Source organism: Erythranthe guttata, chromosome 6, assembly GCF_056151865.1.
Source record: "Erythranthe guttata isolate IM_541 chromosome 6, IM_541, whole genome shotgun sequence".
NCBI lineage: Eukaryota > Viridiplantae > Streptophyta > Magnoliopsida > Lamiales > Phrymaceae > Erythranthe > Erythranthe guttata.
The window spans coordinates 4,790,722-4,814,710 of record NC_142538.1 but is presented as its reverse complement, the minus strand read 5'-3'; the positions used below and the strand labels follow the sequence as shown (position 1 = coordinate 4,814,710).

The 23,989-nt window shown below is 37.9% G+C and overlaps 6 protein-coding genes and 1 non-coding gene across 12 annotated transcripts; 3 read left to right on the top strand and 4 right to left on the bottom strand.

Moving 5' to 3' along the window:
* Positions 1-285: 285 nt before the first annotated feature.
* On the bottom strand, positions 286-3,613 carry LOC105977938 (Ribosomal protein L9/RNase H1). Of its 2 annotated transcripts, XR_016031747.1 has the most exons (6): positions 3,321-3,613; positions 3,053-3,187; positions 2,071-2,178; positions 1,556-1,633; positions 439-711; positions 286-398 (listed from the first exon to the last, which is right to left on the bottom strand). XR_016031747.1 is itself a non-coding variant. In XM_013003337.2 (5 exons), the coding sequence occupies exons 1-5, from the start codon at positions 3,432-3,434 to the stop codon at positions 550-552; spliced, it is 597 nt and encodes a 198-aa protein (XP_012858791.2). In that variant the 5' UTR covers positions 3,435-3,613; the 3' UTR covers positions 286-549. The 2 variants fall into 2 exon arrangements, 1 of the variants encoding a protein (XP_012858791.2); XM_013003337.2 differs by having other exon boundaries at positions 286-711.
* A 386-nt stretch (positions 3,614-3,999) lies between these two features.
* Positions 4,000-6,941, top strand: TAP38 (thylakoid-associated phosphatase 38). Its single transcript, XM_013003261.2, has 11 exons — positions 4,000-4,514; positions 5,045-5,173; positions 5,278-5,380; positions 5,466-5,576; positions 5,659-5,738; positions 5,822-5,875; positions 5,965-6,081; positions 6,190-6,244; positions 6,345-6,377; positions 6,484-6,530; positions 6,621-6,941. Exons 1-11 carry the CDS (start codon positions 4,165-4,167, stop codon positions 6,742-6,744), a joined length of 1,203 nt encoding a protein of 400 aa, XP_012858715.1. The 5' UTR covers positions 4,000-4,164; the 3' UTR covers positions 6,745-6,941.
* Positions 6,890-7,660, bottom strand: LOC105977875 (hypothetical protein). Its single transcript, XM_013003263.2, has 3 exons — positions 7,501-7,660; positions 7,328-7,383; positions 6,890-7,201 (listed from the first exon to the last, which is right to left on the bottom strand). Exons 1-3 carry the CDS (start codon positions 7,562-7,564, stop codon positions 7,070-7,072), a joined length of 252 nt encoding a protein of 83 aa, XP_012858717.1. The 5' UTR covers positions 7,565-7,660; the 3' UTR covers positions 6,890-7,069.
* A 1,128-nt stretch (positions 7,661-8,788) lies between these two features.
* On the bottom strand, positions 8,789-13,499 carry LOC105977635 (ARM repeat superfamily protein). 2 transcript variants are annotated; one of them, XM_013002965.2, is made up of 3 exons: positions 13,271-13,499; positions 9,813-12,236; positions 8,789-9,717 (listed from the first exon to the last, which is right to left on the bottom strand). In XM_013002965.2, exons 2-3 carry the CDS (start codon positions 12,227-12,229, stop codon positions 9,519-9,521), a joined length of 2,616 nt encoding a protein of 871 aa, XP_012858419.1. In that variant the 5' UTR covers positions 12,230-12,236; positions 13,271-13,499; the 3' UTR covers positions 8,789-9,518. The 2 variants fall into 2 exon arrangements, with proteins under 2 accessions (XP_012858419.1, XP_012858420.1); XM_013002966.2 differs by having other exon boundaries at positions 9,813-12,232; positions 13,271-13,498.
* A 2,329-nt stretch (positions 13,500-15,828) lies between these two features.
* Positions 15,829-20,513, top strand: LOC105977516 (luminal-binding protein 4). Its single transcript, XM_013002821.2, has 8 exons — positions 15,829-16,363; positions 17,381-17,648; positions 17,733-17,947; positions 18,030-18,272; positions 18,724-19,203; positions 19,295-19,449; positions 19,542-19,624; positions 19,718-20,513. The coding sequence occupies exons 1-8, from the start codon at positions 16,306-16,308 to the stop codon at positions 20,214-20,216; spliced, it is 2,001 nt and encodes a 666-aa protein (XP_012858275.1). The 5' UTR covers positions 15,829-16,305; the 3' UTR covers positions 20,217-20,513.
* Positions 20,514-20,922: 409 nt separating this feature from the next.
* LOC105977517 (acyl-CoA-binding domain-containing protein 1) lies at positions 20,923-23,854 on the bottom strand. Of its 4 annotated transcripts, none has more exons than XM_088819594.1 (7): positions 23,650-23,854; positions 23,125-23,577; positions 22,695-22,800; positions 22,479-22,585; positions 22,057-22,148; positions 21,690-21,787; positions 20,923-21,572 (listed from the first exon to the last, which is right to left on the bottom strand). In XM_088819594.1, exons 2-7 carry the CDS (start codon positions 23,571-23,573, stop codon positions 21,408-21,410), a joined length of 1,017 nt encoding a protein of 338 aa, XP_088675720.1. In that variant the 5' UTR covers positions 23,574-23,577; positions 23,650-23,854; the 3' UTR covers positions 20,923-21,407. The 4 variants fall into 4 exon arrangements, with proteins under 4 accessions (XP_088675720.1, XP_088675722.1, XP_088675721.1 ...); XM_088819596.1 differs by having other exon boundaries at positions 23,687-23,854; XM_088819595.1 differs by having other exon boundaries at positions 23,690-23,854.
* LOC148769938 (small nucleolar RNA U3) lies at positions 21,041-21,253 on the top strand. Its single transcript, XR_016031947.1, has one exon. It is a non-coding gene; the product is annotated as a small nucleolar RNA U3 (small nucleolar RNA).
* Positions 23,855-23,989: the final 135 nt, after the last annotated feature.

Sequence of the window (23,989 nt, the reverse complement as noted above, 5' to 3'; positions counted from 1 at the left end):
TTTCCGACACAAAACGTGTCCAAAACACGAATACGTTAAGAAGTTGAAGTTTGCGTGCTACATAGTAAACCGAATGTGCATAGAAGAACAAATATTACGTTTTCTTTTAATTTGATCTAGTAGTTACACAGAAAAAACAATTAAATAAATAAACGACAAGTTAGAATATCAAGATTCAATTTTACGAATTGCATTAAGTTCTTGTAAAACATAAACATATACTCATAGTTGTTGATCGAAGCGGACTAAAACGAGCAGACGGTACAAATTAGGCCACACCAAACAAAGACGAAAAGGAACGTAAATTGCACTTCAGCCAGGACAGTATTTTTATTTGAGCATTCGAAAACTGCGCAACAAAAAGCTTTACATTTTCTATCATCAAATAGGCACTTATACTACTACTGGAGGACAAAATACCGAATGCTGAGATCATACGCTCTCTGACTCGCAATAAAAAGACGTGAATTCGTAAACAATATCCTTAAAAGGCTTAATCTGTTCATAATTCTGATCATTGAAGCGTTTTATCTGCTGCAGATTAGTCCCTCACCTTTTCCTAACTTTGACATTGAGGACCCACTCCTCGCCTGCTGGCTTAGGTATAGCTTTTGGGAGGCGTAGTGACACCTTGTACTCCCCCAAAGAGGATAAAGCAGTTGGTAAATGCAGATTTTCAGGTTCAATATGCACTTGAAGTTGCCTCGCAATCTGATTGTTTTAGAAAAAAAAAGGGGATCCGTTAGATTTGTCATCATCTAAGTATTACCCCAAGTAACAAAGAAAACCGACACTGTCTACGGTTGGACGAATCACAACGAAAAGGCTACAACGTCAAAAGCAGTTTTTGCTCACATACAGATCGGACCAAAAACAGCAAAAGTGGAATTATCTGTACAATAATGAGAAATCTTGTTCTAGCGATTTGGTTTATTTAGGTTTTGCATAAGGCTTGATTAACATTACTAAAGATAGCAACAAACTAGTAGGCAACCCCCTCGTGGATGCTGATGCTTTTTATACATATTTAGATAATTATCCGGTTTAATTGTTATCAGCCTAAACAACGAGGTGATTTAACAAGATAGCCTATGAGCAAGCAAGCTTAGAAGTCTAGGAGTTGAAGGATATTTCCACTCCCAAGAAGCAAACTTAGAGTCTTTAAACTTCCTTATTATCTTCCGAACCGAGTTTAGCTTATAACTTTCCAGGATACTTCATAACAAACAAAATTGTTAAGAGAATGTGTATGGTTTATCGATGGACCAAATGGGGAAGCTCGACTTCAAATGAAGGCCTTTTAAGCTGTGACCACTGGGAAAATCGTTTACATCTCATTTACTGGATTTGCAACACTTATATCATTTGCCTAACGAGTAACAAGCCAACTTAAGTACAATTTTTAGTGCAGTGTTATATATCTACTATAGATAGAAATGAGATGACCATCAACTGAAAAAAAAACTACAATTCTAAGCTGCAAAGAAAAGTTATTCAGTCTCCTCTTTAAATTCTAATACATAAAAAAATATAAAAATATACAATAAAAACGTACCTCTGCTAAGATTTCTTCTTTGGTCACTGGTTCACGCACTTCATTGCCTTTTCCCTCTATGATGAACTTTCTTATATTCTGAAAGTTTGAAACACGAGTTCATGAGAAAGAAACCGATTGAGAAGTAACATGTTATAACCAGTAATGAAAACTTAAAAAGCTTTTTCCCTCCATTTTCATTTCTCAACAACTTGCCTATGGACCTTATACTAGGAACTGCAGATGTCAATTATAAACAGAGATTCTTAAACGACGAGCTTCAACTTGAATTGCATATTTTTTTACTCAAAATTTGACAAAATCATGATATGACATTAACTGGCCAAAGGTTTAATGGATTCAGTGACAGCATTGAAGACAAAATTCTGATTACTATTCAATAACAAAATCTTATTGTAGTAATCTTTTCTTACGAATATAGCTTACATACTTAATTTCAAATAAAGCTGAGCATTTTGCTTTTGTCAAAAGACATACCATCTGGCAGACTAAAGCTTAAAATTTTAAATACCAACCAGTTTTGCTTTAGCAAGGCGATTCGCTGCAAACTCATACTCTTTACTGTTGATTTCCTCCGACTTTGAAACTACTTTAACCTCTTCAACTTCCTCGGGCTGGTAAATCTGATCAAAGAAATTGGTGAAAAAGATTGCATAAGTAATCATCACCATCTAAATGCAGATCGAAATATACGCTTCAGATCTAACTGATAAACACAGAGACATTTATGTGAAGGTACGAAATACTTGTGAGAAACAGAGCAGAAAAGGGACTAAGAAATATTTTCACTAGATGACCATTTATCCATTTCCATTACGCAAATGAACTTATTTTGTCTGTGCAATGTATATATATATATATATATATATATATATATATATATATAGAGAGAGAGAGAGAGAGGGAGGGAGGGAGGGAGGGAGGGAGGGAGAGAGAGAGAGAGAGAGAGAGAGAGAGAGAGAGAGAGAGAGAGAGAGAGAGAGAGAGAGAGAGAGAGAGAGAGAGAGAGAGAGAGAGAGAGAGAGAGAGAGAGAGAGAGAGAGAGAGAGAGAGAGACACACACACACACATACGCACACGCGGAAGCAAGATAAGTGACCAAACTTTTAGAGGATAACAAGGTATTGAGATTTTGCTTCGATTTATTCATTGATCTTGTCACTGCCACATTGGCAGAGAAATACGCTACTAGGTACACAAGCCTTGCTCGTACAAACGATCACAAACCGAACCGTTTTGACTCCCATTAATACGACTTCAGAAACCCATAACATATGTGCAGCTCTTTCAACCCCAGGCAAATGCCAGTGAATAACAGATTTGATGAACGATTAAGTTAACACTCAAACAAAATAATCACTAAAGGAAGCGTATAACAACAACATAATCAGATTGGCAGTGACGCACATTCAGCCATCGAAAATCACGGGAATCTGGACACTTCAATAACCTAAAATTCTGGAAATAGTAACCCTAGCGAGTTGGACAGAAAAATACCTTACGCTGCTCGCGAATGAGATGCGCGAACTTGTCGATATTTGGCAGAGCAAGCAACTTCGGCATCAAATAATTCCGGAAATACCCCGGCGCAACCTTAACAGTCTCACCAGCTTTTCCGAGCTTATTAATCGTCTAGATCACGAACAACACGCAGTTATCAAAAAAAAATCAAATTACCGAAGAAATTATGGAAAACAGAACAATAATAATAAGTAATCCAAAAACTCAGATGAGCATAATAAGACGGTGAAAATTGGGTGCTAACCGTTGTCAGAATAACTTCCAGCTTCCGGTACCGCACGCCTTGAGCCGCGTAGAACAACGGGTGGTGCATCGAGCTCCGCCGCAGAATATTTTTTCCGTAATGCAGACAAGCCATTTTCTTTTCTCAACTACGTACGGTTGAAATAAACGACGCTGAATCTAATGAAATGCGCAACAAACACCGGTGGCGGTCGAGCCGGCGGTGGCGGTGGCTACGGCGGTTAGGGCTTTTGATTTTGGTAGAGCATCTGGGTTTTGGGTTTTGAAACTTCAGTATAAACTAAAGTCGTGTTCGCAGCTAAAAGCGTGAGAGCATATATATATTTCATTTTATAGTTGGATTAAATTACGATAACCGCCCTAAACTTAGGCTAATTAACAAAAAACGCCCTCACCTATCCGTAATAACCAAATTCCCCCTATGATTAAATGTTGATCGAGTTTTTTAACAGAAAATGTGTACAGTTTATTATATCTTCTGTTAAATAGGTGAGAAATAAAAGTCACATTCTAAGGGGTTGGTTAAGACGACACAAACCTCAGGGTATTTTTGATAATTACGAATAGGTGTGGGGTGTTATTCGTTATCCTAAGTTTAGGGAGTTTTTTGTAATTTCAGCTTTATATTTTGAAAAACAAAAATTATATATAAAAATGTTAAATTTTTTTCATCTACAAAATCTAAGCCGTTAATTCAGTTAGAGGTATTTTCCATTCCTCCCCTATCATCTCCTTCACTAAACAAACCTCAACCAATCAAAATTACATCATCTGATGAAGAACTAAACACCAAAACAAAATTCCTTCACTTTGATTTATTAATTTTTCAATCAATTGAAAAAAAAATGGCGTTATGCAGCCCACAGCTACAGAGATTCCTGCTGAACAAGATTCGCCGCAACTCCAGCTGTAATAATAATAATAATAATAATAATTCCAATAAAACCACCAAAAACAACATAGTAGTAAAGGGCGGAGAGGGGAGAATACTCTGCTCCGCCATTGCGATAGACGGCGCGTCGCCTTCTTCGTTCAGAAGTGTGTCCGGTATCCGATGGGGGTCGGTTCAGCTTAAGGGGGCCCGCGAAGAGATGGAGGATGACGTCGTCGTCGTTCAGTCCGATTCGCTCGACGGGTTTTCTTTCGCCGCTGTTTTCGATGGCCATGCCGGTTTCTCTTCTGTTCAATTCCTCAGGTTTGTCTGTAGAAAAGATGGGATTTTTTTTTTCTTACCTTTTTGTGTGTGTGTGTTTGATGAAGTTGTTGAGATGGATTTCGACTTGCTGTTGAATTCACGTCCACCTTTATGGTGTCAAATTTAAAGAATCTTCTAGATTCCGTGTAATGTTCTCGAGTTTGTACTCGCTTTGTGCAAAAATACAGTTTTTGATGCACTACAATCTGATCTTTACAAGGCAAGAAACACATCTTACGATCATCTTGTTTCAGAATGTGGGGCTCGAATGGGGCAAACATACATCTTAGCATAAAACGAGTACAAACTGGAGAATATTCCACATAATGTAGAATATTTCATTAAATTTGACAGTGCAAGGGTCGACGTGTGAGAAGATTCATAGTTGAGTGTCTAATTGTAATTATCCAAACATGAAGGGTATTTTCGTAATTTGATCATATCTCAGGGGTGGCGGTAATTTACAAGAACTAGGGGCAATATAACTGGACTCCTAATCTAATATTTTTTACTGGTATTCTTTATTGTAGAGATGAACTATACAGAGAATGTATGGCTGCATTACAAGGTGGGCAGCTCTTGAAAGGGAAGGATTTTAACGCAATCAAGAAAGCGTTGCAAGAGGCTTTCGAACGAGCCGACGAAAAACTCTCGAAATGGTAACGAATTTCGAGTCAGTCTCAATACAATTAATTATATATATATGCTGTGTGGATTCTTTTTTTTTTTTTTTTTGTAATGAAGATTTTATTTTCGGTAAAAGGCTTGAGTCGAACGGGGAAGAAGAAGAGTCAGGTTCAACAGCTACCGCCACATTCCTCCGCGACGATGTGCTTTTCGTTTCTCACGTCGGTGATTCATGCGTGGTAAGCTTACGTAATAACATTTTTTTAAATAAATTCATTTTTAGCAAAACTCGATTTAATCTGTTTTGCTTCACAAATACAAAAGGCTCTGTCACGCTCTGGGAAAGCCGAAATCTTGACCGACTCGCATCGGCCGTACGGAAACAATAAAGCTTCTCTACAAGAAATCAGGCGAATTAGAGAGGCTGGTGGATGGGTATGTTTTTATCTAAAATGAGCCTTCGGAAATACATAATAATTTTTAAAATAAGAAAATCTTTTTATATCCGTTTGTTTAGATTGTCGATGGAAGAATCTGCGGGGACTTATCTGTGTCACGTGCTTTTGGCGACGTGCGATTTAAGACGAAGAAGAACGAGTAAGCTATTTTCTCTTCACAAAAATGTAAGTTTATTCGTATGTGTTGAATCTGATGGTTCTTATTTTCGTGGAAAATTGAAGGATGGTGAGAAAAGGAGTCGAGGAAGGCCTATGGACTGAAAAATTTGCTTCTCGGTAAGTCGAAAGAGTATATAAGTTGCTACACGACACCGTGTTTTATTTATTTATTTATTTTAAATGTTGTCGTCTTTTGTATTTGTCAGCATAAAATTTAAAGCGGACTTGGTTACTGCTACCCCCGATGTTTTTCAAGTAGAGCTCGGATCGGATACCGAGTTTCTAGTGTTAGCATCTGATGGATTGTGGGACTACATTAAGAGGTTAAAATTAAATAAACCGTGGTTTCCGTATTTATCGATGTACTAATTGAGTGACCGCGTATAACTTATTTATTTTAAAATCGTGATCTTCTTCGTCATTTGTTTCAGCTCCGATGCTATCAACTTTATCAGAAATCACCTTCGAGAACACGGAGATGTTCAGGTAATAATAAAACTATTGCTCGGTAACTAATGTAATAAAAAAAATATTTTATTTTTATTTTGTCGAACCATCAGCAATAACTTGTTTCGTTTTTCCGTAGATGGCTTCCGAAGCTCTTGCACAGATGGCTCTGGTAATAAAACACATTTTTTTTTCTTGTTTTTTTTCTCACATACGATAAAACATTATTCGATTTAATTTTACAAAAAAGATGAAAAAATTATATCGTCGTTTTGCAGAACCGACGTTCACAAGATAACATCAGCATTGTGATAGCTGATCTCGGGTACATATATACACATATACATACATACAAGGCTTGATAGTATTCTACTATTATTGACTGCTTCTCGTGTTTTTTTTAAACTTTGGACAGGCGAACGGATTGGCGAAATTTACCGGTGCAGAAAGAAAATTCGGTTTATGAATTTGGTCAAGCTCTAGCTACAATCAGCTTAGTGACACTCGGAATATGGATTTCGACTTTGCTCTCATCGTGAACAAGCAAATGTCCGACTATATATATATAGTTGTAAATAGCTTTGTATATTTGTTTTGCATCCAATTATCAGCCGATTCTCTCTGTAAAAAGACGACACGCTTATAACGGCTTTGTAGTATAGTTTTCGTTGTAAAGCATCGTACTCCATTTAAGTTCTCGTACAATCTATTACGTAAGATTAAGTACTTGTTATTACATTTCATTTCATTTCTGCACTTAATTAGTATTATTGGTAGAGAGATCAAAGTAAATGCTACTAATATCTAAATCTAAAGCTTATGCAATAAATTTTTTTATTAAATTAAATAGTAATAATAATAATGTTAAGGGTTCTTGCTGCCACCACCACCGCCTTTCTTCCCCCTCGGATCGTGTTTCGGATTGGGGCCCGCGTAATCGTAATCTAGTAATGCTCCGAACCCCATGAGCTTTCTTGAATGTGCTTCGGATCGTACCTACGGGAAAAAAAATTAAAATTAAAAAAAGTATATATTCATCGGAGAAAGAAGCGTAAAACCACACATTTCAGTTGTCGGTGTGTAATTAAAAAGAACAAACGAATCGACAAATGGAAATTTTACCTTGTGAAACGAACGGAGAGGGTTCTTAGTACTAATGCCGGCGAACTCATTAGTACCTGCGAAAATCGAAAAATATCGAAACATCAGAAAATTTTTGTTTTCGTCCAATGTTATATAGATTTTGACAAGAAACAAAATATTCTTGAATGATGGGATTCAGCTTAATTAATCACCTGCATATAGGAAGATAAGCAAGAGGAAAATTACAACAGAACACAGCTTTATCCTAGGATTCATGGTCTTATTTTCTTTTTCTTTTTTTGCAAAAAATAAAAAATAAAAAATAAAAGCTGAAAAAAAAAACTATGGTTTTCAAGATTTGGAGAGTGGGGGTGAAAGAAGGGGGTGGATTTATAAGCAAGAAAAATTGGGCGTGTGGTGGTGGTGGTGCGGCAGCCAACCCCACCCAATAGCAGCTGATAAAAATGATAATGGTTTTGCTGCATTACCAATATGTAAAAGTCAACTGCATGTTACATCAATTTTTCAATTTACACGAAATAGTGGGCACATAATAAACTTTGCATGGCTTTCAACATTTTTATCATATTTTTTTATACTTTAATTTGAATTAATCTTTTTTATTATAACTCAATGTGGCAAATAGCTCATGCTAAATTAAAATTGTTTCAACCAAACATATTTATATATATATTTAAAAAAAAATATATCAAAATCCCTTGAATATGTGAGTGCAAATTGACTTTGTAAATAAATTGTACCAAAACTCCACCTCTACAGTAAAATGCTGCTCTCCGATCCTCTTATTTCGGCTTTTAATCACTTTTTATTTTCGTAGGACATTGAAATGGACAGTGGCCTACCAAAGAAAATTAATACCAGTTTTCTTTTTTTCTTTTTTGTAATGGTTTGAATTTTTGAGAACCATTAGTGGCAGCACTACCAAAAGTTAAAAACAAAGAAAATATTAATAATAATAAGAATAATAAACTTTTTTTCTTACTAAATGATTTGGTTCGGAAAGTCATTAAAAGCTTGCTCATCCGAACAAAGGAAAAAAGAAAAAAGAAAAACGAAAATATCTACCCAACCGAAACATTTAATATCTATTGCCATTCGAGAAAGATAAGGTGAAGAACGTCGGAGAATAAATTCTAAAGAGTTTGCACATGACCATCTATAAATGCACACACAAAGAGTGCAGTGCAGAGTTAAATGCAGCAGCAAGCATTAGCAATATGATGTGGAGGTCACTAAATTACTGTTCAATATCAATATGGCATATGCTCTCTTCCTTTGCAACAAGAGATTCTTCAATCCTTTATTTCTCAATCTTTTCAATGTCATCACTATTTCATGACATCACAATATTATATATATATATATATATATATATATATATATATATATATATATATATATATATATAACCCAAACTTGGAAGCTTCCAAACCAAATAGATTACACTTTCACAAAAAGAAAAGAAAAAAGATCCAAAGATTGAAGAAATAATAAAAACCTGTACTCTTTTTACCGGCAGCACCAAAAGTCCCTCCAAGATGGGGTTAGTATGTTTCGACTCTAATCGGACAACGAAAAAAGGAACTGAAAACACCTCAAACAAGGGACATGAATGACAATGTATGCAACCCGACTGTGATAATAAATGGTTTGGACCAATGCAACACACAGACCGACCTTTAAATATTCAAAAAAAAAAAAAAGAATGTATAATTAAGAAATAAATTACAAAAAACGAAAAAAAAAAAAAAAAAAAAAAAAAAAGATGCCGGGCCGGAGGTAGTAGCTGGTTCAAGTATCTTGAAAACCAAAATTGTCGTTCTGGTACGGTCAGCATTACGCCCAACAAGCTGGCAGCAAAAAAGACGAAACGGGGGCTCATCTCATTACCAGTACAACGGTTTTTTCCATTCAGCAAAAAAATCAACCACCCGCCTTCCACTAACCAATCACCAGTAATGAGTCGTCGAATTCTCGGCCCAGACTATCTCCAGGAACCCCTTCAACCTCCATGGCAAAAGAAAGGAACCGGACCCAACGACACTGATGCATGAGTTAGTGACAACGAGAAGTAAAAAGGCTTCTTGTTGTATGAAAATGGCAAAATGATCCGACATGACACCGACTTAAATGTCTAAACCTGGACCCTGACTCGACACAGACCATATGCATGCAGGTAAAGTAATAATGCAGCGAGTTGTAGACTGCCTCAAACAGATATGGCACGGCTAATTGCCAACCGGGCCCACTCAGCAGATGCTTTAATCAAATGGTCGTCCGAAGACAGGCATTCATTTAAAAAGTCTTTGCTCGACAGTGATTGCTGGATAAGAGAGCCAGCATTGCTTCCAAGAGTATCCGCTAGATCTCCAAGGACGCCAATTGCAGTTTTCATCACAACATCATCCCTGTCACCAAATACATGAAAACAATCAAAAAGATGACTTCAAATTAAAAAAAAGAAAAGAAAAAAAAAAGTTAATCTGATAATAATAACACTAACATGTCTTTCTCCATGTACATGCTATCCAGGAATTGCAGGATGTGAGGTGCATATGGAATCAGGAGTTGGGTTTTAGGGGAGTTCTTGAAGCCCTGCAATATCGCGGAATATGCCTCTAAGATTCCATTCCTTAGAAGATTAGTGTATTCTATCATTTCATCATCAGCTCCTGATGTGTGAGCCGACAACTCTGCAGCACTCTGAAGCATGGGCATGGCGTACATCAAATACTTCTCGAAATTCTCTCCAATTGCTAGTGCTATGTCACTAAAGCACAAAAAGATTGGAGGCTTAACAGACCGGTGCAACTGGTTGCTCGACAAGTCTTTCAGAAGCAGGGTCATTATCCCATCACAGTAAGGAAGAATCTTATCCTCCAATGCCCTGCAGATATCCCCCACAATACCAACAGTGACAGCACAAACTTGGTATTCCTCGAAATTCTGCAGACCCATCTCCAAATACTTGTAAAATTCGGGCATGTATTTTGCAAAGTTGGGACCCGTTACATAAGCAAGAGCACCAATGGCAAACATGGCTTCCTCATGGACAGTGGCACTTCTACATGCAAAAACCCGTAGGAAAAGATTCATAATCTGATCTGCGTACTGCATCAAGGCGTACTTAGTGGGCTCCGACCCCCCTAATTTCTGGATGATAACCATCAGACACCCACAGAGTTGGCCTTGTAATTCATTCTGCTTCTCTCTTTCATCAGATGAAAGTTTCTGTGCCTCGAGTGTATTGTGCAGCTCAGTCATGACAACCTGAACAAGTTCCAACACTAAGCGAGCTGTTTCATCACCAGAGCTCCTAACTACCTCATTTAGTGCCTCATAGGCAGATGTCCTAAGTCGGGACTCCCCAGCATCTTCTCTGTGAGTGACGTTAAGGAGGGACTGAACGATTTCTTGGAAAAAAGGTGTCAAGGGTGATGTTGGGCCCACATCTTCATAACCCTGGGCTAGAAAATAGAGAGCACCACAAGCTTTCTCAGCCACATTTGGAGAATCTTTCATGCTCTGGAGCAGAACCGTGATAATCTGTTGGCAATTCGCTGGCGTGATAATGGGAGTCTCAACAGTTGCGCCGTGAAGAAATTCGAATATTCTTCCCAGAGTCCATGCAGTCGTGTCCTTCACATGGCTACTCGGATCCTTAGTCAAAGCACTGAGCATGAAATTCAGAGCAACGTTGACAATAGGGGTTAACTTGTCTGGTGAAGGACCTTCCAGTATGGAACCAAATGCATAAGTGGCAGCTTCCCTATGCCTCCAATCTTCTTTTGTTATATTTGCTTCGATAAATGGCATTACGAGTGGTACAATGTCATCCCCAGCTGTCCGGGCAACCAAACCAAGGCACGTTCCACCAGCCATTGCAAGATTCCAAGCACCTTCATCCTGGTCCTGGTCTTCTTCTTGCTTAAGAAGTGTCTCCAGCAACATAGGAACCAGTGCAGGGAGTGCCTGCTTGATAAAATAATAGCAAGGAACATCAGAATCTGCTGTAAAGTCACCTCCATATTCCTCCAAAATATCAATCTCTTCATCACAAATTGAACTCCAAAATTCAATTGCTTGAAGAGCCACAGGCTCCTCATCTTCTCGGACAGCTTTCGATGTGATGTTAAAAATGTCTTGGATGTATGGAGCTAATTTCTCATAATACGACGACCCAATTGATGCCAAACACTCAAATGCAGCCTGCCGAATTTTAACCTCTGTTGAGAGTGTGGCCTCGCACACAACTCTCATAATGTAATCGCGCTCCATATCATTGGAAAAGTTAGCCTGGGCAAATCCAAGAGCATTATACAAAGCTCGTGTGGCAGCAAGTCGGACGTCGATACTACCTTCATTAGCATTCATTCCCTGAACCACAGCGGTGAGTATCTTATTCACTTGATCTTGATCAACAACCTCTGGAACAACTTCTTCACACAAGTAGCCAAGCGTTTCAAGGGTAGCTTGCTTAACATGAGGTGGAACCTGGTGAATATTAGACAAGAGGGAAAGTATGAGCTCGGGCCACTGTTTCTGCGGCAGTTCAATGCCCGCAACCTTTGCAATGACTTGTGACGCAGTTGACCTAGCATCAGACGCGGTAGATGAGAGTGTCTGTAACAAGCATGCCTTTATCTGGCTCTTCAGAGCCACATCCAATGATAGCCATCTCTGCACAAGCTCATACTTCCTGTGCTGCTCCTTGGCGTCCAAAGCGTTTTTAAGAATCAAACCTGCTAGTTTACGGCTTTCAACAGGCTTCTCCTCATTAGCAAGCTCTCCAGAAAGGGATAACAAAAAACCAGGAAGATTTTGCTCCTGAAACTGTTTCAAAGTTTCTTCAGCATGCTTTCTCACTGTTGAATCAACGGCTTGTGCACTTAGAAGAACCTGGGTGACTTCCATAGCCATATTCTTCCTGACAGCATAAGTATGCAGATTAAAATACAATTAGAATCAGGTACCGAAGCGAGTTCAGAACTGAAACAGTTCACACGCCAAGTAATGATATAAAGCACTATTTTTAAGAAGTCACTTGTGATGGAAACTAATTCCAATTGCAAAACGAGGGTTTCCACATATATATATATGCTTTAAAAAAATACAATGCAAGATAAGGGAATAATTAGCCTGTATACATGAAATATAACTTATAAATGAATACAACAGTTGCAGTGCAGTAATAGGATGGAGTATTTCCTTTCTTGTGTCCCGAAATTCAGTGAGAGTGCAAGTCATATTTAACATTTTGCACAGTTGTATGATAAAATAACATAAGAACTCAACTTTGACAGCACAGAGGATAAATGGATAAATGAGAATCCTGGCTACAATTGCTATGATAAAAGATCCATTTTTTTCCCACAATCAATAAACACTAACGACTAAAATCATTTCAAACAAGAACTGACAAGCTAGGTGTACATTAATGCAGGGCAACGTTACGCACTAAACATAACAAAATTAAAACAAATCCAAAGTCAAACTTTTCAGAATCCAAAAAGACCAACACATTTAACCATCAAACTATTGACCAGAGTGGTCATTGCAATCTACTCCAATGGGAAAGAGATGGACTACAGACATTCAAAAGCAATCAAATCAATGAACAAGTGAATCAGCCGAAAATAGCATGAAGGAATCCACCGGGAATTGTACCACAAAAGTTTAAACTGAAGGGGGAAAATCGATCCCTCAAACTTACACCAAAAACTTACAAATTTCCAAAATTTCACATTTCATAAGCAACGCAATCGATCATCATTTTTTTGGTTCGAGTAGTAGCTAGTCAATCGGATCAAACCAACAAGTAGATCCAGTAATCCATCAGTTTTCTAAACTTCACTTCAGCGCAAAAAAAATAAAAATATATAGATATAGATATACATATATTCAAATACTCAGAAACAAAGATTAATCCAAAAAGATTTAATCAATTAAACCGGAAACTACCTGGAGAAAGGAGATGTTGATGAGAGGTAGAAAATAAACCAGTTCCGGATCGGATTAAAATTCAAAAACGGCGCCTGTGAAAACCCTAAATCGAGAGTTTTTTAGAGAGAGAAAGCGCAAGTTGAGTGCGCTGGTTTAGAGAGAGAAAGCGAGGAAGAGCGGATGTAGAGCTGGACTTGAATTGTGGAAATCAGGAAATGATATATCTGCAATAATTATTTACTTTTTTTTTTTTTTTTTCTCAACCTGCGCTGCTTTTATAATAGTTCAATGAACTTGAGATATTATCGTGTGTTTCGCAGACCAGGTACTTTGCCCTAACCTATCAAATCACAACGTTGATTATTTTCCTGATCTCCTCAGGTTTAACACCATAAATTAAATATCCACTCTAATAAGGACACTTAATTAATACATAACGTTAACGTACATGATTCAAATTATACATAAAAATTAGATATTCAAACATTCATTTAATCATTACTATAGTGTTTTTGATAGGCGAGTGAAACTCACTCGCTCCAATGATTATAATTTATAAACTACAAAACTAAATTATTGAAATCTCAAAATCTCTTCATCATAGTAATAATTAAAAGTTTTTTCTTATGCTACATTCAGTGAAGTGAATGATGTATCGGGTGGATTTTTACCGTTAATCTGCACACATTACATCAATATACGTGTTCATATATTTGTAAATAATAAAAGAAAAAAATTAATATATATTTCACCTGATGTAGCATGATGTAAATCATCATTAGAGTGAATCGGTATTTGTAAATATAAGCATCAATTATTATTATTGCAAAGTTGAACCATCCAAATATCATCTTATGAGTTTACATTTAACTAGAGTATATGAATTTTATGAATGCATCGAATTTTTACGTTCCATAATTGTTCCTCAACTAGGATTGGAAATAATAGTTAAGTACAAATGTTAATAGCATAATAAAAATGCTTGCCTCGTCATTAATATGTTTGCTAGCAACAATTACAAACTATATTGGAAGAATCGATGACTGCATTTAAAAGTTCTTATTCGTCTCCAGCTAGAGCTGGGCAGAAGAGGCGAGCACGTACAAGTACTAGTAGCATAATAAAAAAGTCTGTCTCGCCATTAATAAGTTTGCTCACGGCAATTGTGAACTCACAGGAGAGTGGATGAATGCATCAAATTTGTAATGCTAATACATCTGAGATTTCTTAATTGGCTAGTTCTAAATGCGCTAAGGCTATGGAACAAAAGATTATGCATGACTTATATCGAGCTATTGATGGCCATTTTCAAATCTCGCAGAATTTGATGGACAATATTATCCTTAATTTGTGCTTGTTTGTTGGATATTGTTAAAGAAACTATGAATTCAACGGATTTTAAGTCGTATGTTGACTTTATTCGCATAATTTAATGGCCCCGTCAATATTATCACTTGTTTTGTGCTTGTTTGTTGGATATTGTTAAAGAAACTATGAATTGATGGGATTTTAATTTGAATGTTGATTTTATTCGAGAACATAGATTAATTTCCTTTGATGTTTTCTCAATGTCTATAACTAGTTGATTTTTTTTAGGTTGCGGCTATATGCAAGACTAATTCCACTTGTGCAAGACCAAATTAAAATTTTCAATGTATAAATACTATAATACCCTTATTTATTAAAAAAATAAAAAATTCCAAATATGCAAGACCAAAAATTCAAAAACAAAAAAAACTTTATCACAAGACCACAAAACCACAAGACCAACTATCATCTTCTCCATCTTCCAAAACTCACAAGACCTTTCTCCTTCCTCCTCCACTAACCCACAAAACCTATAAATTCAAAATCATCAAAACTCAACAAATCTTACAAAGATGGCAAGTATGGAGTCAGAAGACATCAAAATAGAAGATTCTACTATGGAAGAACCCAAGAATGTATGCATTTATGGGTTTTTTTAGCTAGAATATCGATTTTCCAAAAAAAATCCCGCGCAAACGAATTCGACATGTACAGGTCGAATTTTACAGGTAAAAATCGACATTTAGATGTCGAATTTGTGGTATAAAATTCGACATTTAGATGTCGATTTTGAGGTATAAAATTCGACATTTGAATTTGTGCTACAAATTCGACATGTCAATGTCGATTTTTATCTATGAAATTCGACGCTTAAGTGTTGATTTGTGGCATAGTTTTTCGACACCTTGGTGTCGATTTTTGTTTTTTTTTCTCATTATTTGTATTTGGTCTTACATGAGAAAAAAAAGCCAATTTAATTTATGGGCATACTTGTCATTCCATCTTAATAAAATAGAATCTTTTGGAATCTTTCTTTAATTTGGTCTTGCACAAATGGAATGAGTATTGCATATAGCCGCAGCCTTTTTTTTAATTGATTAATCTTTTATTTTTGGATATGTTTTTGTATTGCAATTGGTTTGTTAAAAAATAATATAAGGGTGAATTTGAAATAAATTGAAACAATTGGGACTAGTTTGACGTTGAGATAAAACCTCCGGGGGGTAAAATGAGTTTAATCCACAAATATATACATATCTACAGACACCGCGAATTCTCCAGAAAGCCATAGTCACCTATTCAAAGTAAGAAGTAAAAAAGGGGTAAAAAGGGAAATTCATCTTTCGATTCACGAAACGAGCGGCTGAGATCATCCCAGCTGGCAACAGGACTGCATTGGTCAGCACGTCCTCTCGAATTATTATTGGTCCAGGTCAACACCTAGTGACACGTGTGCCTCTTTAATTGGCCCAAGCGAGCACCGGTGACACGATCTCTACGTTTATAACCTCCAGTTTAGGCGGAGAGAAGAGAAGTGATTCAGTGCCGTGATATAATTGGTCCACGTCAGCATCTATGACGGGTTCACTAAGCATCGGAGTTAATATATAAAGCTCAGTTCTCCATTCTTTCTCTTTCAGATTCAGAATTTCAGAAGAGAAATAGAGAAGAAAAATAGGAAAATATTAAAAAAAGGAAAGAGGGTAGAGAGAGAAGACCCTAATCAACTGTCGAGCTTCGCAGCAATGGCTGGTGCGTTGAAGAGACGCGAATCTTCGATTGTGTTCGGGATCGTATTAATCGGTGAGCATTTCTTCGATTTTTCGATTTCTTTTGCTTTAGCTGAATTTTCAACATTTCTGTGTATGTGTTGCAATTGATTTGTTGTGGTCGGTTTATTGTTGGTAACTGTGTGTTTAATCGTCGGTAAGAATCTACGATCTGTTGGATGCAGGTTTTTACCGATTTTTGTAGCATTAATTTTGTTCTTCTTTATAGCAGTGTTAATTTGATTTTTTTTTTTTTTTTTAATAATATTTTGCGTCGAGAAATGTGGATCGAAGTTGATGTTGTGGATGCTTGTTTCAGATCTGGAATTAGAAATGATGTTCTGAAAATCAGTTTTTTTCTGTTCTTTGGTTGGATCTAATGATTCTTTGCTTCGTATTTTATCTTTTCGTTAATCATAGCATTGTAGTTCATTTGCTGTGGTTTAATGGTATCTTCACTCTTTGATATATTCTAAGTTGACGATGGCCAAATAATTTTTTCCATAATTGAAGAATCACGATGGATCAAAGTTGTTTTTTTGCTGTATTAACTACTTCTTACACTTGCTATTTAAGAGGGGAAATGTACTAGATTAATAGAAATCATAAGGTCGTAGAGTTTTAAATCAGCAGCATTGAAATGTAAGACACATATCATAGTTACTCTGCAATGAAAAAAATGAAATGGGTGTTTGCTCAGTGTTGCTGTTTCTTTTATTTCTTGGGATTGGATTCAGTAGTGAACTTTGATTTATCCAATGCTGTACTTAGGCACCAAATGTGTATCTTGTGCCAGCTGTTCCGTTTGGCACAAAATAAAACATCTCTTTCAATATGCGCGCCTTGCATGTGACCCGAGCATGTGAACCGATTGCAGTAACTGCAGGATCATGAAATTTTGTTGGTGGTGTCTAATCTGTTATGTATCAAATTAGAAGAAACTTTGATACATGTCTTGTATGGAATAAAGGCCTCAAAATATTATTTGTATGGTATTGCCTTTCACAATCAGTGGAAATGTATTAATGTGGTGATTGATTTGTTTGAACAGGTAGTTTATTTGCATTTGCCATAGCCAAAGAGGAGGCTCCTAAAATTGGGACAGTTATCGGCATTGATCTTGGTACAACCTATTCATGTGTTGGTGTTTACAAAAATGGACATGTTGAAATCATCGCAAACGATCAAGGTAACCGTATTACCCCTTCATGGGTTGGTTTCACCGATGGCGAGAGGTTAATTGGAGAGGCTGCAAAGAATCAAGCAGCTGTTAATCCAGAGAGGACTGTCTTTGATGTTAAGAGACTTATCGGGAGAAAGTAAATTTTCTTTACTTCCTTTACTCTTGTGAGAAAATCTTGATTTAGTGTCATCATGTCGTACTAACTAGTGATATTCCACAGGTTTGAGGATAAAGAAGTTCAAAGGGACATGAAGCTTTTCCCGTTCAAGATTGTGAACAGGGACGGTAAACCCTACATTGAAGTGAAGATTAAAGATGGTGAAACCAAGGTCTTCAGTCCAGAGGAGGTTAGTGCCATGATCTTGATAAAAATGAAGGAGACAGCTGAGGCTTACCTAGGGAAGAAAATTAAGGATGCAGTTGTCACTGTTCCTGGTAATGTTTGGTTCTGTCCTAACTTAAAAGTAGATGGAGAACATTGCAGCTTTACTGATTCTTTATGCTTTCTCTTTTACAGCTTACTTCAATGACGCCCAGAGACAGGCTACCAAAGATGCTGGTGTAATTGCTGGTCTAAATGTTGTCAGAATTATTAATGAGCCAACTGCAGCAGCAATTGCTTACGGTTTGGATAAGAAAGGCGGTGAAAAGAACATTCTTGTCTTTGACCTTGGTGGTGGAACTTTTGATGTCAGTATCTTGACCATTGACAATGGTGTGTTTGAAGTTCTGTCAACGAACGGAGATACCCATTTGGGAGGTAAGCTATTTGTTCTTTATCTCTTGTTGTAGTTCGAACTGCAATCTTTTTGTGTCTAATTGAGCCTCTTCCTGATATGTTGATGTCCAAAATATCTTGAATTGCTATTGATTTGCCTAAGCCTCATGTTGGGTGTGTTATAAGATAATGAAATATGAATTGTGTAATAAATTGAATTCTTTCATATAAAAAGTCATTTGAACTGGTCCAAATACCCATTATAGAGAAAGTACCCGCTGACTGTTCTTTAGCAAATTTTATCTCCTAGTTTTACCACAAAAGCATATTTTATTTATGAGCCACTTGCAGTATGGGCTGATTCCTTCCTGTGTAGAATATAAATTTCTGCATTCTAGTAATTTAGTAGTTTCCAGGAAAAAAAATTGACTACCTTCTTACACACTTTTGTCGTTTGTCTTAAACATATTAACTTATTTGATTTTCACTGCAGGTGAGGACTTTGATCAGAGAATCATGGAATACTTCATTAAGTTGATCAAGAAGAAGCACGGTAAGGACATCAGCAAAGACAACAGAGCAATTGGCAAGCTAAGGAGAGAGGCTGAGCGTGCCAAGCGAGCTTTGAGCAGTCAGCACCAGGTCCGAGTCGAGATTGAATCACTCTTCGACGGTGTAGACTTTTCCGAACCCCTTACCAGAGCGCGTTTTGAAGAACTGAACAATGATTTGTTCAGAAAGACAATGGGTCCCGTTAAGAAAGCCATGGACGATGCTGGTCTTGAGAAGCGCCAGATAGACGAAATTGTTCTTGTCGGTGGAAGCACTAGAATTCCAAAAATCCAACAGCTCCTCAAGGAGCACTTTGATGGCAAGGAGCCCAACAAAGGTGTAAACCCTGACGAGGCTGTTGCTTATGGTGCTGCTGTACAAGGTGGAATCTTGAGCGGAGAGGGAGGTGATGAAACCAAAGGTACTACTACTGCTCTTTATCTATTGTTTTCAATAAATAGTTTTTCTTGAATATTTGTGATTGAAGCTTATTCATCTGTACTTGGCATCAGATATTCTTCTCTTGGATGTGGCGCCTTTGACCCTTGGTATTGAAACTGTTGGAGGAGTGATGACCAAATTGATTCCGAGAAACACTGTTATCCCAACCAAGAAATCCCAAGTCTTCACCACTTACCAGGACCAACAAACTACCGTTTCAATCCAGGTATAATGCTTTGACTATTGAAATAAGAGTAGGAGCTACTTCCGCCACACTTATCAATATACTAAACATGAAACTTTTTTCGATGTGAAAAGGTGTTCGAGGGTGAACGAAGTCTCACAAAGGACTGTAGGTCGCTCGGGAAATTCGATCTCACAGGAATTCCCCCAGCCCCAAGGTATAAATTCACATCCCACTTGAGTGTGTTCTATATTTGAAGACATTCTACTCTGTGACTAATTGTGTATCTTCTTTTTCCTAATCGAAACAGAGGAACCCCTCAAATCGAAGTAACATTTGAGGTTGATGCAAACGGTATTCTAAACGTGAAGGCAGAAGACAAGGCCTCTGGTAAATCCGAGAAGATCACAATCACAAACGACAAAGGTCGTTTGAGTCAGGAGGAGATTGAGCGAATGGTGAAGGAGGCTGAGGAATTTGCAGAGGAGGACAAAAAGGTCAAAGAAAGAATCGACGCCAGAAACAGCCTCGAAACCTATGTTTACAACATGAGGAACCAGATTAACGACAAAGACAAGCTAGCTGACAAACTGGAGGCCGACGAGAAGGAGAAGATCGAGACGGCAACTAAGGAGGCACTCGAGTGGATGGATGACAATCAGGCGGCAGAGAAGGAGGATTTCGAGGAGAAGCTGAAGGAAGTGGAAGCAGCTTGCAACCCAATTATCACCGCTGTTTATCAGAGGTCTGGTGGGGCACCTGGCGGCAAAACGGAGGACGAAGAAGAAGAAGACCATGATGAGCTGTAGAAGACTGTTTCTTTTTTGGTTTTTTAAATTAGGTTTTGTGTTTCACTGATGAGAGAGAAGTTAGTGAGATAGAAAATGACACTAAGACTTTTTTATGCATTTTATATGTTTTGCAAGAAAAGTTTTGATGAGGAATTAGTGAGGTTGAAGCAGCAGAGCAGGTTATGCCATTGCTTGCTGATCTCCTTCCATATGTCTGTATTTTGATTACTTTCTCGAGGGAGATGTTTGTTTTACCTGTAATTGTAACACCTCTTTATGTTTTATGCTTGGTAATGGACCTTTCCTTTTTCACTATATGGTTATTTCTTCGTTTCTTTTCAAAATATCGTCTCTGCATCTATTTTCGGGCAAATGAATAGAAGTGAAAACCATTCTAATTAAGATACCAGTCTGATTTCGTGGTGTCGGGGCATGAATTATATGTCGGTAGCATCGAACATTGTCATTGGATGTGTTGAGAGGCTCTTACTCAGTAGCACAAGATTTATTTGGCCATTGAATCCAATTGTGAGAAACCACGAAGCTAATTGGTTTGACACTGCTTCACACCCAAAACCAAAATAAGGGAGCTACATCTGAGTTAAACTTGGAGATGGAAGTCTTCTTTCGTTTCTCGACGGTGAAGTAAGACCAAGCTCATGAGCTTATTATCCTAGGTCGGAACAAGTCGATAGGATCCCAAACAATAATAATTGGAGAATGGTTGGTAACAATTAATACGACAATTGATTTTATAAGTTTGGCCAGAGAGTTTCGTCCCACATAGGAAAAATATGAAAGAAACAACTTATATATATACAGTCTATTTGATATTAATGGTCACGACCTTACTTGAACAGGATCTGTTCTATAGGCTCGTACCTCTGAATCCTTGATTTCTAAGGAGACAGGAAACTAAGCCTGGTGGATGAACCATGGCTGCTCGGCCAGAGCGTGATTAACGGACTCAGTGGCGCATGCTATCTGACTCAGTAGAGGATCGTTCTCGGTCAGCTTTGGCTGGCTGGGGTGGTCGAGCAGCTGTCTGACAGACTATTTATCTTTTTTGCCAAACGAACGAACCATTACGTAGTCGATTTTTTTAATAAAATATCATTAGCATTATATATACACGAGCAGGATTAATTACTCTGTACGAATTCAAACAGATGGAAATCTTGAAAATATATTAGTAATCATCAATTAGGATTAGTTAATCTGCATCCAGGGCCAGCTCAGCTCAGAAAGATCGCCAGGAGTGTTTCCTTCGTCATCCTTTATATGTATATCGGCACCCTTCTTCACAAGTAACTCGGCAATGGCAACTCTCTCACAAGCAGCAGCATAATGCAATGCAGTTTGACCTGCGTTATCCTTTTTTCGAAAAATGCACGAAAGTTAATAATTTAGCTATTTAAATATTCCCATAAGCTATTTTACAATCAACATTAATTTGATATATCAACGAGAAGATTCAGAAGGAGCCATCACCTTTGCATTAACATCAGCATTCTTTCTCAAAAGCAATGCTGTAACATTCATATGGCCTCTATCAACAGCCCAATGCAAAGGAGTACGACCTTCGTTATCTGCAAGATTTTTCAGAAATTATAATCCAGTCGGAGATATTTATGAGATCCAGTTACATTTTCAGACAAAGCAAAGCAGGCGGGAACATAAACTTCTCTTGTTTCATGCACATGATTTTCAGAAGAAAATCAAAGGAAATCGGCACATCAAATAATGATTTCTCTATTAGTAGTCCACGTCAGAAGTGTCATTAAGAATATCTTCCCAGCCTTGGGGGTTATCACAAGAAAGAGAAATGTATAATTTCAGAAACATAACATAAACCGACCTTTCACATTCAAGGGAACACCACTCTCGATGCACTCAAGCAGCTTCTCTTCATCTCCTTCTTTTGCAAATGTGTGTATAGCATCCAACTTTCTGCAAAGCCAACACGAAATTTTAAACTATACCTATTTATAGAAGGTGCATCTAGTTCCATAAATTCATAGATTCACAACCACTTATCTGAAACCAGCTGTTGGTAGACGATGGAAAGGTAAGAATATGGAACTTTTGATATAATAAGAAAAGAATCAAGAACTAGATCAATTGACTGAACCAAACCCAATAGGGCATCTAAATGCTAAGATGGGTGCAACGGTAAAGGGGGTGTCAACCTATGCTGTGAGTGTGGAAGACAAGAGCACAGTTCGCAATTTATAAGAAGCAGCAAAATGCAAAGCATATAGGTGAAGTCAGGATCCTTACAACTCACATCCAGGTTCCCCCTCGCGTGTAAAGGTGCTAAAAACGGGTCCCATCGGCCCTTCGGAACCTTCAACATGTGCATCGCCGCGTTCTTGTTCTTTTTTCTTCTGTCATCAGCATAGGCCACAGAACGAAGTCAACAAGGACGGTTAAGAAAGGGGTAATAAAATAAGAACTTCTGAAGTCGAAAAAGGAACAAAAAGATTCTAATCTCACAATTCTGAAACCGGCATCCCAAGAGGGATACAGCTCAGTAACAATGTCGATGTACTTTTGCATTGCTTCCTCAGGAGGCATTGCCCCCAGTTTCTGCCACGCTTGCCTAGGAGACCGAAAACATAATTCTTTCAGCTGGTTAGCCAAAAAAAATTGAGTTAAAAGCACAAATAAAACGCGCCACCAAGAAATTGAGCATCAAACAACGTATTCCACTTCAAAATTTGAAACATTTATCCATCTATCCTCTATCAGTATCAAATTCGTTTAAACTTGTATAATTAGCAACTTAATTTTCGTTGAAACTCAACTCAGAAGTTCAATGCTTAACAAGCTGATTCGTTATAATGGCGACAAGTACTATTAAGAAATTTACGACAATATCAAATTTACTCAAACCGAATCACATTCACATGACTGAAACCCTTACCATTTGGCACGAGCAGTCATTTTGAGTGCCGACGGTTGGGGAGCAGAACAGGGGCCTTCGATGGCTACCTTATACAGCCCGTAGAGCTGCAATTGTGCATCGTTCGGCAATTTCTTCGCTGCACGATCGGCAGCTATTTCTGCCACATAAGCAGTGGCCGCACTAAATATTCGGTCCAACTCAGTGCTCTCCACACCCTCCCAATCATCATCACTATCACTACAATTGTGATCACTGATTACACTAATCTCCTTAACCAGTCCTTCATTTCCACCCAACAATGGCGAACTAGGGGATTTACCTTCGAATTCGGATTCGGTTTGACCCGAGCGCGTGAGGCGGAGGTTCTCATCGTGGAAGGCGAAGATCACGGAGAAGAGCTTCGCCAGAAGGAAGGAGAAAACGACGCCGAAGAACACCGTTTGAAGGTATTGTTGCCACTCAGCCATAAAGCTGAAATTAGAACGAACGATCGGGATCAGCCAGAAGGAAGAACCCTAGAAATGGTGTAATTGCGCTACGAACATTTGTGTGTGTGTGTGTGTGATGGTTCTGAAAATACAACGGAAAATATATATGAGTACGCCGCGGCGGTGGCGGAGGAATAGATAGTAGTAGCGCCACCAGTCAGATACGGCTTTCCGGCGGGATACGAATTTTAACGGCGATGCGGTTCTGTTTCCTACAGTTCTTTGTGGTGTGGAGTGTGGAGGGTGGATTTATCAAATATCACGTGCCTTTCTTAACGGTCAACGTGGATATGTGGTTTGGTGAGAAGCCACGATTTTAGTTAAAACGTGAGAGAACTGTATTTGGTGGTACGAGAGAGAAGACAAGTAACAAAAGCTCCCGACCCATAACTAAA